Here is a 22,289-nt window from a genome sequence, read left to right as displayed (position 1 = left end):
TCTTAGTCTGAAATCCAGCCCTGTTTCTCAGCTCTAAATGAACTCTTACCTCATACATAAAAGAAGGATTATTAAAAATAATAGTGAGTAATATTTCTATGGAGTGTATTATCTCTTTTCAAAGAGAAATGGCACTGTCATGTTGTTAAATAGCATCACTCTCTGTATCCTTGCTTCTGAGAAACTGGGAAGTTAATAGCATCTGAAGGGGTCCTCAGCAGCAGATGCATTATTATCTACCTAGTCAGCAGACAGAAGTGTATTTATATAGGAAATGACTTGCTCTAATTATTAATCATCCATTCCCAGTTTCAACGTTCAGCCTAGGGAAAGTGAGAATCAATACGGCTGCTGTACAGAGCTAACCAATATTCTTGGGACACCCATTCTAAGTAGTATCAAGTTCAAAAATAGCACGATACTTGAATGCAGATGGTTTGTTGCATTTGTAATTGGAAGCAGCAGGTAAGGATAATGAGGAGCTGGAAATGCAGTGTACGCTCTTGATGGCAAGAACTGACTGCTTGCCAGTATTAAGAGCACTATGACAAATCAAAATGAAAATAAGATCCACTTATTGACTAAAATAATGGCATTTTGATGACTCATACAAAGATGCTCATACAAACATGCTTCTCCTGATTTACTTCCTCAGTAACAACAGCTAGGAATATCTCATGACTACCGATAAGCTGGCACCAGAGTATTGATTTGTATTAAGCTCAGACTTCCCACAACTTCTGTGGAGCCCACTTGGAACTATAAAAAGGAAAAACCTTTCCAGAAGTTGTGCAAGGTAGACTAAGATCAAAAAAATGGCAGAAAACACCCCTAAACAAGCTCCTCTGTATGTATCTGCAGTTGCACAGAATCCTATACATCACACTCAACTCTCATACCTGATCTTTTATAAAAATCTTTTATTTGATGCTCATTCTAATTGGTCTATAGTAGTCTGTATGAATTCAACTAATTGAACATGGATGATGGAAGCCTAACAAGTACTTTTTCAGGCTCAAAGACTGAATGGCAGAACTTAGCTGGAATCTGAAGTTTCAAAAGACTGCCAGAAACAACATCATCAAGCATGTTACATCTATTTATTACCAGAATTCCTTCAGTAATGGCTGACTGAAGAAGTCTGTCCAGACATTTCAACTGCTTCAACTTAGGACTATCTGTTCAAAACAGGTGCTTTCTACTTACATTACAATGTTTATATTCATCTACAGTAATGCACAGAATTCCTCTTATATATAACAGAATATTGGTTTCTAGGACGTTTAGAGCCCAGTTTTGCTAAGCTGGGTTTGTTGAGCTAGATTTCTAGACTTCCTTGGGAAATAACATTGCAAAATGTTCGTAAGATGATTCATGGAAGACTAAAACCATCATGAATTAGCTCTCTAGCTAATCAAGGAAAATGGCATTAAGTCTCTTGTGAAGAAGCCAAATTAACTCAAAACCTAAAGAGAAGTTCAGAAAAAACATTCTTACCAGTGTTGACTATTAAAGGCATGGTATGCAAAAAAACCTGCCACTGAAGATTTTTTTTTTTACTATTTTTTTTTAAAGTTAACACTGTAAGAAACAGTAATCCATAGGATACTGAGGTTCCTTATGCCCAGTGTTTTATATCAGTGCTGTCCATTAATAGTATCAAATTGAAATACAAAGATGATTATTGCAGTAATACCCATAAGCCTTATAGTCTGTATCTTATTCCAAGTTTATCAGCAACTTAGCTCCAGGAACCACTACCGATACAACTACACAGAAAGTACACATTCTTTAAAATACACTTTTCATTTTTATAAAACTGAACCTAAAAAGGAATCAAGCTACCACACACGATTTGTAGCTTGTTGCATATTTACTAACAGTAATGCATTAATACATTTTTATACCATTTATGTGGTAGACAAAATGTTTTTTTTCAATTGTTTGAAACAAATGTGATGAAATGTCGGTGGAAATTTCTATCACAGACTATCTTCTTGCATTTCAGAACTAGCAATTTAGACAAATACAAATGAAAGGGCAAAAGTATTTGGCTGATGGAGAAGATGAAAAAACATCCTGTCTACGCAAATATTCCCAGCAGCAGGCACTTGGACCACAATGTTTATTTTAATAGATGCAAAGTAAACGAGAAAAAAAAAAAATCTCTTTTTTTTTGCTTGTAATATTTCAAAGCTTTTAATTTTTTTACTAATGTTATACATGCAGTCATGGGCCTGCTGACATTACTGTTGAGTTGACAGGCTTCTAGCATACTCTGTATGGCTGAGAATATATGCAAAACTCAGCCAAAGACACAGAGCAGAGATCACCTCCCTTAAATCCAGAGAGCACTTAAGATCAGCAAGATGTTTCTATAAAGCTTCAAGGTTCCAGATTAAAATCATCATCGTATGTGGTATTTTCTCTCTGTATTTCACATACAAGATCCAACATTTTTACCATCATAAGCACTCCTGAGAACTTCAAAATGTTTGCCCAAGACATCTGTGTTGCTCAGATTCATCTGTTGCAGTTGTATTTTTTTTCCTAAGATACTGCTCATCTTCTGAGTTCAAAACCAAAAGATTAGACCCTTGCTTTCCAGTCTCACCCAAAGCACAGTGTTCCTACTTTGGCGCACAGATTCAGCAATGACCTCAAAATACACAGTAAAGCTTCTACCCCTTTATACATACCTATGTCTATGATACCTCTCAAATAGAAAGTATGAGAAGGCAGTATGTTCAACTAAGCAAAATAAAGGCCAAAGCACAGGACCTTCTTGAATCAATCCCTTGCCCTGAAGCTGAATTATTGAGTGATGGTGAAGACTTCACCTCTGAGTACCCCAGTTTGTAAAGCTGTAAAATGGGAATAACCAGTTAATCTACTGCTTATATAGTCAGGACACATACATATTTATAAATGTTTTGAAGGTACTCAGATTAAATTAAACCTATAAAAAGCAGTTTCCTTTATTATTTATATTTTAATATATTTATAGTTTACTTTGATTTCAAAGTAGACATTAACTTTCTAATTAGAAATTTCGGCATCTACCTAATAATAATGCCATGAACAATGCTGCATACATAGCAGTTTTAAACTATAGGTCTCAAAGCATTTTATCTAAGACAATATTGTTGTATTCATTTTACAGACATGGAAACTGAGGAACAGTAAGAAATGAGTTGCTCCCATTCAGCAGGCAGAAGTTGTGTCTCGTCAGTGTCCCAGCTGCAACAACTATCTGCCCAAGAACAATAATTGAAACATTGTTTTTAGTGCTCCTTAATTTTCTCAAGAACCTTGTGAGACAGCCTGTGTGTCCTTCACTGTGTTCAGGTACCAGTATGGCAAAACAAGCAGGAACTCAGAGCAGACAGTTAGGTGTATAAAGATCAGTCATTTAAGCTTGTAGTAGTCACCTTGTGTTTCCTTCATACTCAGTGGAGGAAAAAAGGGTACATCTGTAGGGATGATTTAGTTTACCCTAAAATAAATACCTAATGCAGGCTAGATGGAGGTGCTTGTTTCTTTTCACTGATTCTAAATGAAATGCAGTGCTGAGCTCAGACTTGCACATGCAGCTCTCAAACATTTCAAGTTACGAGAGTGGTCCTTGCAAACTCGTAGGACAAAGGGAAAAACAGTCTTTAAATTGCTACTGATTTCTAGCCCATATACATGTAGCTACTTTTTCTCCAACTTTATACTTTTGCACGTTATTTGCATGAAAACTTTCCAGTCAAGTGTTCAATTAATCCGTAGCCCTCTTAGCTGCTTACTTGATTTACTGTCAGCCAATGTGACAAAAAATTTGTGAGTCAGATCAGAGCTCCATCTGCTCCAACAGACCTAGATTTGCAAGGAGTTTGTTTTCCACACACTTTGCACGCTTCCCACACCTGTAACCATTCCACAGTGCAGCAGCTGAGATCAGCTACAGCCTCTTACCTGCACTGAGGGATGCTCAGTAGTACTGATGGCAGAGTGATCACAATACAGCCTCGTCATTCGTCTGACAAGTATCACCGTTAGCTCATTTTCAGGTCATGCTGACAAATATATCTTTTCACTCAAACTTTACTAAATGCTGAGGACAAGCAAAAAAGGATTTTTATCTTATGGAGTGTTGCATCTGTTGAGGGGTGCAGCATCTTAGATTTTGTACAACATTTAGAACATAATATTTCATTTTTATTCTGTTTTCCTCTTAAGTCCTGAGTTTGCTGAGTTTCATTACGTAAAGGCATTATTACAAGTATATAAGCATTCATTAAAAAACAAACAAACAAAAAACAATGTTAATTTTAGAATTTGCATGTACTTCAAAACTTTCCATTCCGAGGGACAGATTCCCTCTATTTCCAATACATATTGCTTTGATAGCAATGACAATTTCAGTTATAATATTTTTCTGGTGTTGACAGAGGAAAGATAGGAGCAGCTACATGTCACATTTGTGTGGCACTATCCCAGCTACATCTCAGGAGACCTAAATTCAATTCTCAATTTACTGCACATAATCACTAAGGAAGACAACTTGGATGTCCTTCACCCAGCCATCCCACTTACACATGCAAAACAAAACAAACACACAAAGGACTGCAACAACAAAAGCCAGGAGCTGCTTCTGTACCAAAATGTGTCCCTTACATGGAAAGGACCAGGAAATACAGCACTTGATACTCTAGGAGGTTAAGCACCTCAGCTTTACTATGACCAATTAAAAGTGAATAGCCATAAAAGTGCAGATACTACTGTAGGGTAATAAACTAGACTTTATCAGTGACAGTGGTGCACATTACAAACTTCAAACTCATTCCTTGCTCTAATCCATCAGAAACTTCCTGGCTTTAACAGGCTATAAACAGCAGAAGCTTTGAAGTCCAAGGATTAGGATCACTAATAGACAGACTGAACGAGAGACTGGCTGAAGAGCCAAGTGGAATGCCCTGCATGGATCTGGAATAAAACAAGTTAATTTAATCAAACTGACCTCTCTCTAGCCATAGGCCAAGAGATTACAATGGTTATAACAGCAATAAAGGGACAAAGGACACTACAAACAAACAGTTATTTGCTTCAATGCAATGCTCAGGCTAATATAAGGGCAAAATTGCCTATGCTTTCAGCTGTGCTCTCAAATCCACAATTTTAAGCTTTACACGCAAAAGCTTTTTTTCTTTCTTTTTTTTTGAAACTAGTTTATGACTTAGTGGTAATTGAGGCACAAAAAATTAAACACACTTTAATTTTCAATAATTTCTAAATGCAAGATTAATAGAATGATTTAACAAAAAAGACCATTCTAATGATTTATTTGCTTCAACTCTCCTGTGTCTCAGACTCATTCAAGCAAAATGTGGAAACAATCCACTTGGGTTAAATCCACCTGCATTCAGTGCTTATATAACACTAAGCATTTTTGCTTTTAGAAAAAAACTTCTTACTGCAAAAATTTCAGTTATCATCAATTTACACACAACACCTTTCACTCTAAAGGACTGCAAAACTTTTAATAAACCACTACATTTGAGGCGTTCAACACAGCAGTATTACAGAACACTTTTTAAAGCAAGCAGTAAAGCTACTCTGCTTTCAACTGGAGCAAGTTGCCAAAATGGCAAATGAGCCAAGTGAATGGTAGCAATAGCTTGGCTCTGAGAAGCTGTTAGAAGATGATAAATTGAGAAAAGTGGCCAGGTATTCATTTTTACATTGTATCTTGCTGCTATGCAGAATAGGTAACTTCGAAGAGTGGCAAGGTGCAGCAGCTGAAGCCTCTGAAAAGTGAATTACAAAGCAAGGAGTCCTAACGACACACTTCATTCACTACAGAACACAGAAGAATCCACAATATAGTGGTTTTTTGAACACGTATTCCTAGAAGGCAACATTTCTTGTCCCACAAAATCACGACATTTTCAGATGAGAATGACAGATTCATACACACAACAATACGGCAAACCACCTCATTTACAGCTACTATATCTACAGTATTTAATCAAGAATGAGAAAAGGAAGCTTTAATTGCCCAGAACCTTGCTCAGGATTTTAGTACTAGCATTCAGAACTTGGAAGAAGCTCATCCTAGGAAGCAATAAGCATGGAAATAAAATGAGCAGCGTTGGAGTGGCTGTCTGGCACTGGAGAGCATTACCACAGGCCAAGCCTAGCTATCTTCCTTTACATGGGGCAACGATGTCTCCTGGCTCCCCCATTTACTCCACAATTTCGTAAAGGAATTCACCAATGTCAGGATCTATGCTTCTAGCTGAGGACCTGGGAGAACAGTAAGAGCAACATGGTCTTGGGAGGCAGACAGCCCGGGGCTGGGAAAAAAAGGGAGCCGGTGGGAGACGGAGCAGCCACGGTGCACGCAGTGGCATTACAGGGAAGGAGACAGAGAAACATGGCATTAGGATCTTGGGTTTGAAAACGTAGGCAGCAAGCTGTGAGGACTGAGCAGCCCGAGACTGAGGTCCTGGCACGAGGGGATACAGTACAGCAGCATGCCAGGCCAGCAGATGCCATGCCAGCAAAGCACACCTCAGCTACTGAAAATTAAACAAATTAGTTCAGAGATTTACAGCACTGAGTTCACACTGGAATCATTAATATACTTTTGAAACCAAATCTTCTTCCAAAAATGTACTCATTTAAATCATTTGGGAAAAGGTCTGTGAATGTGCCCTCATTTTACAATAACCATGAATTCAAAAAATTTAAAGTATCATGCAGACTTCACCAGACTCACTCATAAAGACTATAAAAAGCAACATAGTATCATAAGTGTTGGAAACAGAAACATTTTTTAAAAAGGCACTTATGTCTTTTCTTACTGGGCTAGCTGTAGCATTTTCACGAGATATTCTGGTAGTGTGGGAACTCCTTTTCAGACACCCAAAATGTCCCAAGTTTTCATTTCATTAGCCAAAATATTCACTTATTTTATAGCTCCAAGCATTCAAACTACTCTGCTGCTTTGAACCACATCTGCCCTAGAAAACTGTCTAGCAGAAGTAGTAATCACTGCGATGAGAGACTGTCTACAGAGAAATAAAACCAAGCATTGACAAATCAAGGATGGGTCTCTCCTTACCACTCCCCAAAATAAAGATAAGGACAGAAATGTTCCTGTAACTATTGCATCTGTTACCTTTGATTCAGAAGATTAGCAGCACAAACACTGGTATACTTTTGTCTTTTAATCTACTTTGGCTTTTCTCATTTCACTTTCAAAAATATTGCCACAAAAAAAAATTCCAAATTTATTATTTTGAAAGTAACCGTGAAATACTTTTCGAAGACATACTAATGAAGTAGAAGAGAAGTCATTCTGTAACAGGTGCAAATAGGCATGCTACCCCCAGTTTCACCCTCCTCCACCACACCTACCATGGGGTCTTACCTTCCGGTGGATTCTTATTCTGGTTGTTCCAGACAACTAATAATTTGGATAGACTAGGCACTTTAGACACCTCTGTGATGACTCGGAAAAGGCTCTCCACCCGGTCATAGGTCAGAACTATGGCTGTGAAACCTTGGGACTGAGGTGGGATCAGTGGAAGGAAGAGTGGGTTGCTCACACTGCTCCATTTCTGTGAAGGAAAACAAGAAAACAGGAAAACAATTCAATTAAAGTGACTTATCACAGTAGGAAGTAATTATTACAGTAGGGAGTAAGTCACATAGCCAGGACCTAGCTGTCAGATTTTGAATTTGCTCAGATCAGGCAGGCTGACTCTCCAATTCTGGCCACAGTGGACTTCAGCAATTTCTCAAAACTTTTACTCCAATCTCTTTCTTAATTCAATTTTCATTTTTGTCTAGTTGTATTGTTGCAAGCAAGAGGGGTTTCAGGTAAAAAATAAAGTGGAAGAGGCAGGTAGCTTTGTGGAGAAGGGAGGCCAAAGTGAATTTTGAACCCAGCTAACACAACTCAATTCTCATTTACTAATCGCTATTTCAAGACATTTGTATTTATAGTCAGGACTCAATAAACAGAGAGAAACTTAATCAGCACTACAGTTTCAGAAGTGAAAAAGAGTTAACAACAACAAACGGAAAGCAGCAAAAACATAAACCTAGCATAAAATGTGTACCCAAGCAAAAAAGGTGAAACAGGCACTAAGAGGAATCATGTACCAGCTTCCACAAAACCCCGTTCATCCAATGGTGAAAAAAACCTCCTATTGCATTAAAAAAAAAAAAAGGCATGAGATGCAAAGATGAATTTCAGAGCATTACCTACTCCTTATGAATTTTAACTAGGGCATCCCTTTTAAGACTTTAAAGGTCTTACTTCAATACACTGTCAGCACAAGGAAGCCAGCTCAGCTGGTAAAAGACAAGACAGACAACCAAATTCTCACTGAACGTGCCAACCTCCTTTGGAGCTGACAACGTGGGGGAGGAGGCAGTGAAGGGACCATTTGACATGACTGAAAGCGCCAGCATTTCAGTCTCAACTTTTCCATTCCAGCTGATGTTCCAAGCAGGGGTTGGACAGAGAAGCAAAGGGAAAAACAAGACCTTTTGGGACGAGGTGAAAAGGAGAGTTGGGAAAGCACAAACTGAGTGATGCTGTTTTTCAGGGAAGTCTTGAATCCTAGCCTGTAAAAACTATGAACACTCATAAGACGTTAGTAACTGCCAGCAGTTTACAGAAATACTGCGAGAATCTCCAGCTAAACTCACACCATAAACCTGCTTCTGTCAGGAGGAAAGCAAGTTTTACAGACTCACAGTTACCAGCTCATATTTGCAGGAAATAAACTTTGCAATTTTCCGTTTCCTTATTTAGTCTTTGGGTTACTTTATACACCCAACTATCACCTTCCTCATATTTAGTGGTTAGACACCTCTAACTAGAATAACTTCAAGGATGAGGAGAATAGAGAGCCTATTTACTAAAAGACATCATAACATTTTGACCATTTTGGTAAAGGAGAAAAAAATATGATGTGAATATGATTTCCTTCTATGAACACATCAACACTGAAGATGGGATAAATATGTGAGGTAGAAAAGAGACACTTAAAGTTAAGCACAGCATTGGCACACTGTTTTATCCAGGATGGTCTAAGGGTATGTTCCAGGCAAGGATCTGTCAGGAGGAGTAATACCTTTTAGTAGACTTCCTGAAATAGTTGGAAAGATGAACTAATCTTCAGCTACACATACTTTATCAGGTCTGGTACAAGTAGCATTCAACATAAACTGTTTGTGAGGTCCCTAATGGAAAGCATCAAGTTCTAGTTTTTACCCAACAGGAGTAATAGGATAATGTAGAAATGGTAGCAGTATATAATATGGAACTTTGGTTCATGAAAGGGACATGACTACCTGTGATAGCAGAGGACTATGCTCAGTAATTCAGAAAATATATATCCATTACTTTAGCAACTGATACGTGCAGAGACAAATCTGCTTTCAGATTATTACATTTTCTAAAATTAAAGCTTTTATACATACTTTTGCTAATTCTACAAGACAACTGGTGGCAGATGGGACAGCCCTCTGATTTTGCTCCAGCTTCAGTAATTCCTACAGCAAATCACAATCTAAATGTTACCAGAGCATAATCCATCTCATTAAAGCTTTACAGACTCGTTTCCACACAACCCCCACCCCAAGACTGCTATTACCCAAATGACCCTTGTAATGAAGAGCAGCTTCTTAAAACAACTTTCGGAAACCTCTTTTCATTAATACTTGAAGCAGAGGTTTAACATCGTACTCAGAGTGCCAAGAAAATCTAATGTTTCTGCCCTATGAGAAGAAATAACTGGTAATCTACAGACAATGCTGTAGTTACTACTTATGGGTGAGTATTGCCAACTAAATTAATAGCTCTCACTTGAAGTTTTTCTAGCAACTTTTTCTCTCTGGCCACAGCACTTCCTAACAAATCACTTGCTATTATATCCTTGGAAAAGGATTATTTCTTTTCTATCATCTAAGAATATTTTAGGTACTTACAGAAAAAAATACAGATACAGGTGTGTGAGCACATGCATATGTGCCTAAAAAATTATCATGCTTTCTCTTAAAAACCTAAGTTTTACGTACATTACTTGAATTCCAACTTTTACTACTTTCAGAAAGGCATGAAAATTCTCCCCTGCTGGTTATAACTTAGGAAAAATAAGGCAACTTTTGAGGTGTTTTTGTTCATGCATCTACTGAAGGATGATGGAGGGAGGGAAAAGCCCATAGACACACACTAATGGATGGGAGAACCATGCCTCTCATTTGAGAAAAACATTTCAAAAAGGCAATTAAGCATCTCTCAAGTGCCATTAAGAGCCAACCCCCTGCTGCCTGCCTGAAGAGTGTGTCTACAGTCTGAGACCTATTGACCCCACTTTCTGCAGGAAATCGGGCAAATTCAAGCCTCCATAATTTGCTAAAGTCTTCCAGATTTCTGCTTGGGAAAAGCAAACCATACAGGCAATTAATTCAACGGCAACCTAATTAAATCTCCATTATGGCAGCAAAGCATGAAATGGATAATGACATAGGGATGGGTTCTCCCAGTCACTGCTCAAGAGACCAAGTGGTGAAGGAACATTTGCTCCTGTCCCATTTTTATTAACATTCTTGATGGAAATTCACAGGAACTTTCACTCTCAGAGAGAAGAGCAAACAGCAACAGTGGATTGATCATCCATCACCTTTCTTTGACAAAGTGCTGACACTCAGCTATGGATAAGACAACCCTTCACTCTCGCCCTCCCAGCTAATATCATTAGAAGAGCCAGCATAATTAATCTAAGATTAATAGGTTGTTTGCTGTGAATCATTTTTATGGGCAAAAAGGATCAAGTTCAAATGCCAGTTTCCTAAGAGTAATCTCATGTCATTTAAGTCTCACAGTCTCAGCTGTCTGACAGCTCTCTGCAGTTCACATGAAAATCCAAAGTAGTGGGACCCAAATGACAGTGAGAATTTAGGAATAGACTGAAGCAGGGGAGAGAGGAGAATTCAGGAATAGCTATGTATACAGGGAAGGATTCAGACTGCTGCAGCTGTCCTGTGCATGCTTTCCACAAGTGTGCATGTGTAATAATGCCTTACAAATAAGGCACCTTCCTTTACTAGAGATACATCAAATATTGCCCTCCCTCTTGGTCATTAAAACCAACTTTATTCTATTTTAGGAGAAGTTAATAAATTAAGGACAAGGTATGAAAGGAGTTGAATTCTCATTATGCGGGATGCTTAAGGTTGGACTCGATGTAGAGTCTTCAGGTTCAAGTCAGCAGAGAAGTTTTAAACAGACTGTCCTTAGCAGGATACAGAAGTGAGATAGGTGGGAGCTTCAGGACATCAATGAACGCAACTGGACTGAGAACTGGCCAATCATAATAAATGCTACAGAGCCTCAAAGGTATTGGTGAAATACTAGACATAACTAAGACGGGGTCCTACACCAAAACTACTTATTTGGGTGGACACTGAGTACCACTGAAAGAGACCTGAAGAAAGACACAGCAGACACATTACAAACTGCATCACAGAATGGTCTCTAGGAAAACAAGGCTGTGTAAGATGTCCCAAATTACAGAAGACAGTCAAGAACTTCCCATATCGCTTAGTGGGAAAACTCAGCAACAGCACTTTAGAAGAATAAAATTTCACTGCTCCCATAAACAAGAGAGTGAGCTTTCTTCCCTGTGTATTTTAGTTTCAACAGCTAGACTGGCTTGTTGTAACCACAGACTAGTGAAACCATACAGTTTGAACAACAACAACAATAACTCACTGTCTTTTAAAAGCACAGAGGTAAGGACAACAGTGCGTTGAACTTAAACAGTAGCTAAGCAGTTCTTTTATACATCTAAGGAAAACAGAGATATATCCCCTGCCTCTGTGGGTAAGGCTTTTTCAGCTGGGTTGTTCTGAATATCAATCTAACCGCAATGTGGTTTCAATTATGGATTACCAGACCAAAAAAAAAGCCTTGATTTATTCTATTTTGCTCCAATTATTCATGATAAGTTTCTATTGAATACTTTGAGAAAGTATTTCATCGTGCTTCCCATCCTCAAGTGGTCATAGGGCAAAACCAAAGGAATTAACCCTCTCCAATTCTCAAGAGCCAACCATAGTGCTCACACTGCAGAATCACAAGCCAAGTTGCAGTGGCCACCATTTCATGTTTTGATGAAGATTATAAACCCTCCTCAAAAAAAATTTTAGCTACAAGACACACAGGAATTTCTACCTATTCCTTCTTGAGTGATGAAATCTGATACCGTCATGAATCATGAATTTTGATTGCCAAAATATATCACATAACTATAACACTAAGTTATTCAGCATCTTTTTTTTTTTTGTTTAGCCCCTTAAATCTAATCAGCTGTCTGAGCCCTTCTGACAGAAACTATTGGCTGAACACATTCTTTGATATAAAAACTCAGCTTCAGGCTCATCTCTTCAACTCCTTAATTTCAATAATGTGTCAAAGAAATAGATTTGCAGTGAGAAGAAGAGAATCATCAAGAACTGAGTTCATATTATACAGCTGCCACAATACTTATGCTTTTTGGAATCCCTCCATCAATTTTCTTGCCATTCTTTCATAAGAATATTATAAGAATATTACAACATTATAACCCTAATGAGAATATTCAAACAATTTGAAAGAGAACCAGATTTGAAAGAGAACCAGGAAAAGGATTCAAGTTTTTCTGTGTTTTTTTGTTTGGTTGTTGGTTTTTTTTTTTTCCCCTGTAAGTCAACATAGCAGCTCCTGACCCAAAAAACCCAGGGTATGACATAATCTGAATTGGGAAAATGGAGCTTAACATACCTTTCATGCTCCCAAAGCCAGAAAAGACAGGGAGTACTGAGAAGATGACTAGTGGAACCCAAAGCAACAACAAAGTTTGTTTTGGTTTTTTTAATGACTCCCACTACATACAATAAAGCTGCACAGTTAGGAAGCCACAGGAGGCACCAGGCAGTGCAACAAACAAGGTAAGAGCAACAATGATGAGACCCTTGCCTTTGAGCAACACAATTTTTATTTGGGTGCATCTCAAAACCAGCTCTGCTAATATTAAAAGCGTGTCTCTCACTTGTGTGTTTAGGTGTCTACTTCTAAGCTAAAGACAAAGCAAAAAGCCCTTAGAAAATAAATCCCAACAGTATTAAATGGTTAGGTGTAGTCTTAAGAACTAAAATGTCACTCAAGTGAAATATTCTGATTCTGTCAGCCAAATCCAAAAATTTGTTTTTCATGCCTCAAAGGGTATCATTTACAATGGAAATAAACCTACACACTAGATACTAACCACACAACATAGAATAACTGTGAGGTTATCTACCATCGTGTAAGAGAAGAATCCTAATCTCTAGGCAGGTAAGTTAAAGAACCAACTGTTAAATCATGTTTCACACACACACAAAAATATCAATATTTATAGTTGAATACATGTGGTATACTCAACTTGTCCATAATATCAACACTGGCAAAACATATCAATAAACCGAAATTTATGTAGTATAAGAAAGAATACCTAAATTCTAACATAGTAAATAAAGCCAAATTTCACGCAGCTGATTCACACCATCACACAATGTAGCTGGAAATACAGCAGGAAGAGAAACCTAATATTGTTCAATGGAAAAAAAACAACGATGTGCATTGCCCAGAAAAGTGCTAGCTTGATCTCATTTACAGGTAGGTTAAAAAGTGTATGTTAATATTTGCTTAATGCTTTGAAGATGAGGAAAGGTACTAGGATGGAAGTATAGTTATAACAGTGGCATTATCTGAAGACTGAGGGTTGTAAAATACTAGTCAAAGAGCTTAGAAATAGTTTAATTGTTTAATGAGTGTCAACTGCCTGGTAATTGGCAGAAGCCCACAAAGTATTCTGTAAATGAGCATCCTACTTAGGCTTTGCTTAATGAATGGCACTTTTTGCACTAAGTTAATTTGGCTATTTTAGTTTACACCAAATGATGGTGCTGTTTTCCACCTCGCTGGGAGAAATGAAATCTGATATGTTTATTGTTCGGCATAGTGATATTCTCAAGTGATTTTTAAACTGTGGCCTGTATCATCCAAGGTCATAGCTCAAAAGCAGCCCCTGACAAAAAAAAAAAATCTCTAATGTTTTATAGGTCTACATCATAAACAGGCTTGAAAGAATTTCAACAAAAGCAACTGAAGCAATTCGGAAAAACCCTGTCTTACTCATTTTTCAGAAACCCATATATGTTAGCAAGGTATAAGGCAAAGTAAGAAGAGAATTTAAATAATCTACAAAGAAGCACAAGTGAAAAAGTAATTTACCTCTATTAGAGCATAACGAAGTACTTAATTGAAGGTAACAGATCACATCTCAAACCCAGATCATTAGTTCTAATCCAGCCCAAACTGGTAACCATCAGAATGCACACCATAGAAGTGGTCATTTTCTGGCTTACTTGAACGTAACTGATTGCCCCCGCCTAATGGATAATGGCTGGGCCAAGAAATACAAAAGGCATTAAACTCCCATGCTTGCAGCAAAAGACTGTCTGAGACATAAAGGACTCAAGTGGTCCAGGAATTTCAGGCCCCAAAAACATCATTTGCCCCTCTTCATTAAAAGGAGGAAATATCTTGTAATGTATTTTTATTGAAAGTCCTATTCCCTAACATATTAGCATGTTATATGCTACTAGTCTTCCACTTCCTCAAAGGGATAGTGGACAAGTAGGAAAATAATCCACTTTATAATGGTTTTTTTTTTTCTTTAGAAAAGGCCAACAGTCTTCAGTCAACCCACACAAACACATAAAACTGCTTGCATCGCTTCCTCAGTAATGTACAAAGTATGGAATTAACTGCATATGCATTTATCTTCTGTTCTACCTTATACTCCCTCCTGCTGGAAAACACCCTCCTGTACTGCTGCTGTATCCACACTGTGAAGATACTCAGGCAACAGTCTCACTAATATTTTGAGCCAATATAAGCCAAACTAACACAAAAACCCAGCCTTCCAGCCACCTTCCTGTTTCCCCCTGCACCTTTTTTTTTTTTCTTTTGCTGGGTAAGTTTTAAATGAGGAAAATTAATTCAGTTAATTCACCACAAGTGAATTAGAAAATTCAAAAAGAAGGTAGCACACAGAGAGAGAAATCGTCATCCAGCTGAAGAAGAGTGCAGGACTGCTGCTTTTGGCAACAGTACCTGCTTATAGTGGTTTAAAGTGTTTGGGAAACTACAGACTCAACACAAGGTGGGCTGGTGTGTCATTGTGTTGAGACTTGAGAAATTTCTGGGGAACAGGAAAAAAAGCTAATCTACATGGAGATCTAGCCATGAGCATGCCTCACTGATTTTAAATGCATGAGTATCACTTTCATGGTGACTGTACAAGATAACAGCCATCCCCTCAGATACAAAAATCATATTTTGCTGAAAAGAGAATGTAATCATTATTATGTTTGCAGATATGTCCTAATTCCTAATTTGAAGTACAAAGTTCAAAAATAAAGCAGAGAAAATCTTCAGAAAATATCCCTAAGTCCCTACCAGTCCTACTTTGCAAGTGACATCAAACTTGAGGCAACCTTTTGTTAAAGATGCAGCTTTCTCTTCATAGGTGCTGTTGTTACAAATTCACTTAATGGAATATTTGAGGCCCTTAAAAAAATCTCTTTTATCTAGCATACTTACAGGCTGTAATCTGTTAAATGTTTGCTAACTCAAAATAGATTCAATTCTACTGTTCTGTAGTCAAAATAATAAAAGGCAGTACTACACAAAATCATAGGAAATGAACTGAAACCAGATGATGAATCTTAAAACTGGAAGCAAACTCACGAGGCTGCAATAGCTGAACAAAATGCAGAGTAAAACGTGCACCTTGGAGAGTTATGAGCTACCCTAATTGGCAAAGTAGAAATAATGTTTGTAGTGCTTTATTTAACATCTGAAGCAACTGTTACAATTGAGCAGCAAAACAACTAGCAACCAGGACATTTTACTGAACTCTATTTTTCTGTTACTTCTCAGGATCCTAGTGACATACTAAGCAAAATTAACCCCTATAAGCACACCAGAAAAAAGAAACCTTAAACCAAGGAGACAGGCAGGTAGCAACAATGCCCAAGGATTTTTTTCTAGCTAAGGATTCTCCTCTGCATGACGATCTTGCACAGACAGAAAGCTCTTCTTTCTGGTAGAAAGGTGTATTTGTTCTAGCAAGCTCATAAACCCATTAAAGTTGGCATTTTCTGTAGAAATATTCCATAGGAAAATCCATGCTCTCATTTTCAAAACCTCACTATTCAAAGCACAGGGACCTGAGCTCTGTTAAAAGCCTTGTACTGATTAAAGAAATAGCTGGCTAACTGCAGTAAGCCCCTTGCCTTAAAATGGTGATTGCACCTCTGCACCTTCTGTTAATCTGCCTCCAGCTTCCACATATTTTTTCTGCAACTTCACGTTCCTATCTAAACCATGTAACAGGAGCAAGAGCGTATAGAAGAGCACCGCATTTAAACCTTACCAACCACAACATCACAAGGAACAACAAGCGAGCTAGAGGAACTGGATGTTGAGCCAGCTGAATTTGAAGGTGGAATACTTATGGCAAGTTCTGGAGGTACAGCTCTAGTCAGTAACATAACATCTTATGACACCCAGTTACTCGCACATTTCACTGTGGGATTAACATTAACTTGCAGGTGCTTCATTTTAACAGTTACCTATATCCTGGCCCTGGGGCCAACCAGAAATAATTTGCTTTAAACACTTCCGTCTTGGAGTTTATTTAGAGAAGAATATGGCAACTTTCTTGTAAATGAGGAACCCATTCAAGTCATCTTTAGTTATTTTGTCTTCTTATCAGAGTTAGAGGATACAGTTGCAATCTTCTGCTACCTCAAATGTACAAATATATGTACTTGCTTTCCAACTATAATGTTTCATCCAGGCTTACTAGAAATTGTAACAGTGCTGAGTGGAGGTTAGGCACAAGCTTAGATGAGAAACATACTCAGGCTCAATCGGGTCATTATTCCCCTGACAGGCAGACACCAACTGTGGAATTCCGACTAGCACAATTATTTAAAAAAAACCCCAACATTAAAATAACTATTATTAAATCTACTAGCAGATACTGTATATACCACCACCTTCTAAATTCGCTGAAGTTAGAAATTAGCTGAGTCCTGAAAAATACGCTCCCCTGTAGACTGCAACTGTAATATGCTCTCACCTCAAAGAGATAACATATATTCACAGAACAAGAAAAAAAATATCAGATATATCGGAGAAGGCTCCATTTATTTGCTTCCAATGAAAGAACAAGAAAGAACTTCGAATGAAAGAACAATGGTCAAAACCAAACAGTATTAGCTGGCTTAAAAGAAAAAAAAAAAGAAAAAAAGGAAAAAAGAAATAAAAGCCTCATGGAGGGAAATTTTCATACATGCTCAGAGTAGCCATCAAAATCCCCAGTTGAAGATATCACAGGATTGTGTACTGCTGTTCTACAAATTTAACTGCTCTTAAACAATTCCTGATCTGAATTCTATTTTCTTTAACTGACCCTCTGAGAAAAGGTCACAAGCACTCTGTGTTGCTGGCTAATATGGAGCTTACACAGCCCATAAAGGAACTTTTATTGATATTTCTGTTTCATATTGAGGCAAGAAATGAATTCGTGCACATATTAAGCAATTTTCATAGACTAGGATAAACATCAAATTCTTTCAACTGAGACATAAAACCACCAAGGAACTGACCATTCGTGGCATGAGAGCACCACGATACGAGGTGTTAACTCCAACGTCCTGGACAAATTCCAGCCTGTCTAACTGCAGTCAATCTTCTAACTTTTCTTTGCAATTGCACATTGATACAATATTCCTGCCTACTCCTTGTACTGCCCTAGCACAATATTGCTGTTATGTGTTCCTCCACAGTTTCAGAGTTCTGTTCTGTATGTTGCCATGTCTGTGGTCATAAACCTTCTGCTTAAGAAACTCTAGGTTGAATGACTAACATAAATATTGTTTCCAAGTATATATTTAAAAAAAAGAAAAAAAGAAAACAAAAAAAAGAGCCTGCTTGTTGTCAGAGTAAGATTAGCTTCCCCAGAAATAGATAGGTTTCCAGCATAGGAGACAACCCAGGAGATGTTTTTGCGTCCCCTTTAAAGACTGAGTAATCCTAAAGCCATTTTCTTTGTTTTCCTACATGTTGCAAGGTCCTTGTTTTGTTACCATAATCTGAAGGTGTTAAGATGTTCTGATCCCCTTCTTGCGGAGTACACACTTACTTCTTGTGCAGCTTAATTTCCTCCTTAAATATTGCCAAGTGCCATGCTTGCTCTCTAGGCAATGACAACAGTAAATTACTAATGCCTTTGGCTAGGCAATGGAAAATCATCTTCAGAAAGCCAGCAATGAGCTTCTAACTCTTTTGTCAGCAACTGTTCACACTCTATCAGCCTGAAGAGTTTAAAGTAAAACACACACTACTCCTGAGCACTCCTACCCAGCTTTCAGAGAAACTCTCTCTAAACCATCATAAAGTGAGACAGTTAACAAGTTTGGTTTTATTAGTAAAACAAAACTATTTTTTATATTTTGACACATAGAAAATTAACTGATTATGAGTGAAAATCATCTGCAGGCTTTTATATAGTAAAAAATCAGAACCAGCTGCTTGGTGCAGAAGGTTAATTAATACTCCAGTGTTTCTTTTTAACAGAGGTGGGTTCAACCAGTGAAACTTTTTTTTTTTAAGGAAAAAAAAAACGAGCAAAACTTTGATCATTAGTTTCTGTAGAAGAGAAATTACATAGAAATAACATGGAGAAAATTGTAGGCATAGGAATAATTAGCTATTTCATCAGAATTACATGAAAGAGCCTTGCAGATTGTTTAAGATCTTCAGTACTTCCACCAGCTATTTCCACTACAGTTATTCATTTTTAAGAGCACTAAACTCACACTAAATTTAACAGAAATAAAGAAGAGTGTGTGTATGCATGCATGAAAAATAAATAAATATATAAACAAGCAAGCAACTTAGTGTGTGCAATAGCAAAAGTTAAAAGTTCGCATTTCACCGCCAGGACATAAAATGAACTGCTAGTTATTTTGCCAGTTGTCATAAAATATATTAGCTTCATCTGTGCAAGTTACCAACACATACACACAGAAACACACATACACAGAATTATTACCAAGTTTCATAGCACATACCTTTTATACGAGCAAAAAAAACCAAAACCACAATTTGTTTTATGAGTAAATCAAACGAATTTACTTACCACAGCTGGGGGATCATTCCATTCTTCATAGGAAATGGCAGCATACGGATAAATTCTGTCATTGATAATCTGAAGAGTAGCAAGAGCAATTGCTTTCATTGATCGAAAATATGCTTCCCAGAACCACCTTGCCTGTAAAGAGAATGAAGTTCACTTTCACATTGCACAGATCCAGTGCTTAATAATCAATTTTGGCTTGCCATGCACAATATGTTCCCTGCAGTCTACATGTCAGGTGGAAATTAAATTAGGAGGCATGTTTTTTGTAGCTAGGGTATTTCCACAGAGCCTGAAGGCTTTAAACTCAACCTCCCCCCCCCCCCCCAAAAAAAAGAAAACAGGATTTACAGCCAATAAAAAGAAGCAGCAGCATTACTTTGCAAGTGATTAAACAGAATGAGAATACTTGAAGGAATCAGTTACTTTCACACTTTCATCATATGTTTTCCTCTTGAAAAATGTCAAAAGCAGTTTGACCATAGAACAGAAGAAATTGCTGTTATACTCAGTTTTTCCAAGGCAGAGGAATCCACAATGCAGCTAAACAGCCAGAAAAAAGCATGTAACCTAAAAGGTGGAACTTAAAAGTCACCTTTTAATATCCATACTAGAGACATCTGATCAGCTAGAGAATTTCAGTACTTATGAACCCTACCAAACTAATACCTTCCCAAAACCAAAAATTATTTATACAAGTAAATATTAAGATTTTTACATAAACATACATGCATATGCCAGCTTGTTACAGTCATTAATCTAGGCTAATTTACAACACAGGCAGTGTAAAAACACTGAAATGAAGCATGGGTTTTTCTTATACACAGATGCACTGAATTTCACAGGTGAGTCATTTTTAAGCTAAGGTCCTGTATGGCAAGTTTTAATCTTGTCCCAGTTTCTACGTAAGACAGAAATGCTGGAAGAAAAGTAGAGTTTTGGAAATGAAAGCGTTGACTTATCCGATTCTCTTACTTTTTAAATGCCTAGAACCACCAAATGATCCTGTATGACCCCATCCAACCCAGAAGGAGACACACTTTGCCAATAAATGTAGTTCAGGTGTTTTGCCCAAGAGATGTGAATTTTTTCAACCTAATTTTTCTTCAGGAAATTCCAGCACCTTTAAGTGTCCAGAAGGTAATTTAATTTGCAGTCTCTCTATGGTTCAGTATCAACTATGAGAGTATGCGTTTGCATCTAGGTTGTAGAACAATTAAAACAAAAGACTTTTTTTTTTTTGATAATTGGAAGCTTAAGAAGCTTTCAGAGCCAGAATACAACTGAAAACAACACACAAATTTGGGCAAGTGCTATTTTACTCTTGCTATGGATTCCTTAAACAGCAAAAAGGCTCTACAGACAGGCTCATTTTAATCACATGCTATGAGAATAATATTATTTAGAATATTAAGTTACTGAAAGAATACCAAACTTTTGGAGGTATAGACTTTAAGATGAACTAAAAATAACTCTCGTTTAGCTGTTGTTAACAAGTTGCCAGTATGCCTCACTCTGCGGGTCATTACTTTTTAATAGAAGACAGTCTTTCCTACAAGTAGACTTCATGCTAGAGCATTCCTAGGCTAAATAGCAGTGTCCAGGAAAGATTACAAGTAGGGAAAGTGCAAATTCACAAGCAAACTTGCACATATTCATGCACATGCTACCCAAGTGTACTTTACTCCAAGTGTAAGCTATGAGATTCAGAACTAAGGACCTGTTGCTGAAACACTGGCCCTAAAACTCTACTCTGTGTGGACAGTTTGTAAAATAGGTTCTTCAGAATAGTTCTGTTAAATATTTAAGATGAAAAATCCATGCTACAATTAAAAAAAGCAAACTAGGAAAGAGACAAGTGCTCTCTGGAGCACTACTTTTACTGTGAGAAAACATTAACAACCATAAACCTTACTACTTCGAAGTATTTCAAAATTTTATTAAGGAGACTGATGAGTATGTCCAAAAATTACACTTCTCTGGAGCTTGCCATCCAGAGACAGTGCAAAGCAATTTCACTCTAGAACAAAATCACTTCCCTCTCCTTATTTCTCTCCCTGGTAGAACTTAACAGCTGGATAACAGGCCAATTACCAAGAACATAGAACAAAACAAATATTACGTCCAACTATAAAAGCAAAAGAATTACATAAACAGGTAAGAATAAATAATGTCTGCCTTCCTAAAATACCAGAAAGACACTAAATAAAGCAAACACCGCATGCTAAGCAAAGACTTAAATACTCCTTTTCCTATGACCCATTTCTTAAGAAAAACGTGTGATCCAGAACTCAACTGATTTAAAAAGAAAACCAGAAGTAGATTAAGAATTAAAACTGACCAGAACAGTGAACCTCTCTATTGAAATACCCTAAATAAACAAGGGTAAGAACACAGATTTCAAATTTCATTTTCACAATAGATAACACTTTAGGACCACTGCTATAAGCAGCACTAAGTGGGAAGGAGAAATTATTTTATGTTGCCTTTTAACATATAACTTTATAAAGCAATTAAGTAGCTATTAATTGGGTGAAATACACACAAGACCATGTATTAAACTGTTATTAAATGACAGCATTCCTATGTTGTTCTAAGAGTGTTTATTAATACTGTAATATCTATGATTATCTAGTTCTGTAATAATCAAAGTTGGTTTTCCTCCTTTGGCAAAACTAGGATGGACCTGATCTAGCCTCTCTTTACTGAAAGAATGTTTGCAATGTCAGCCAAGATTACACCTTTATACCAGAAGCAAAACTGGAGAAGAGGGCAGAGGGAATTTACTTTTTATAGACTAATATTTATATAATTAATTTTTTTGTAAAGAGCTAGAAAATGTTCCCACAGTTGGTTGTAATTTTTTGGAGTTGTGTTTCTTTAAGGCAGAACTCAAAACCTTCTAAGGGGATTCAAAGTCCCCAAACAGATGTTTCAGGGTCTCATTACTTCCTCCCCACCTTGTTTGCTTTTATAAAGCAGAACTGA

At 37.3% G+C, this 22,289-nt stretch overlaps 1 protein-coding gene across 1 annotated transcript in view; it reads right to left on the bottom strand.

The window, feature by feature from the left end:
- EXT2 (exostosin glycosyltransferase 2) overlaps nt 1–22,289 on the bottom strand; it is an 80,231-nt gene that overhangs the window by 23,096 nt on the left and 34,846 nt on the right. The window contains exons 8-9 of the mRNA XM_075030958.1: nt 19,305–19,436; nt 7,421–7,610 (exon numbers count right to left, since the gene is read on the bottom strand). Coding sequence (XP_074887059.1) covers nt 7,421–7,610; nt 19,305–19,436 — 322 coding nt within the window. The remainder of the gene's footprint in view (nt 1–7,420; nt 7,611–19,304; nt 19,437–22,289) is intronic.

Source organism: Buteo buteo, chromosome 6 (genome assembly GCF_964188355.1).
Source record: "Buteo buteo chromosome 6, bButBut1.hap1.1, whole genome shotgun sequence".
NCBI classification, from domain to species: Eukaryota; Metazoa; Chordata; class Aves; order Accipitriformes; family Accipitridae; genus Buteo; species Buteo buteo.
Note: the sequence above shows the minus strand (reverse complement) of the source record. Positions and strands in the feature narration are given on the sequence as shown.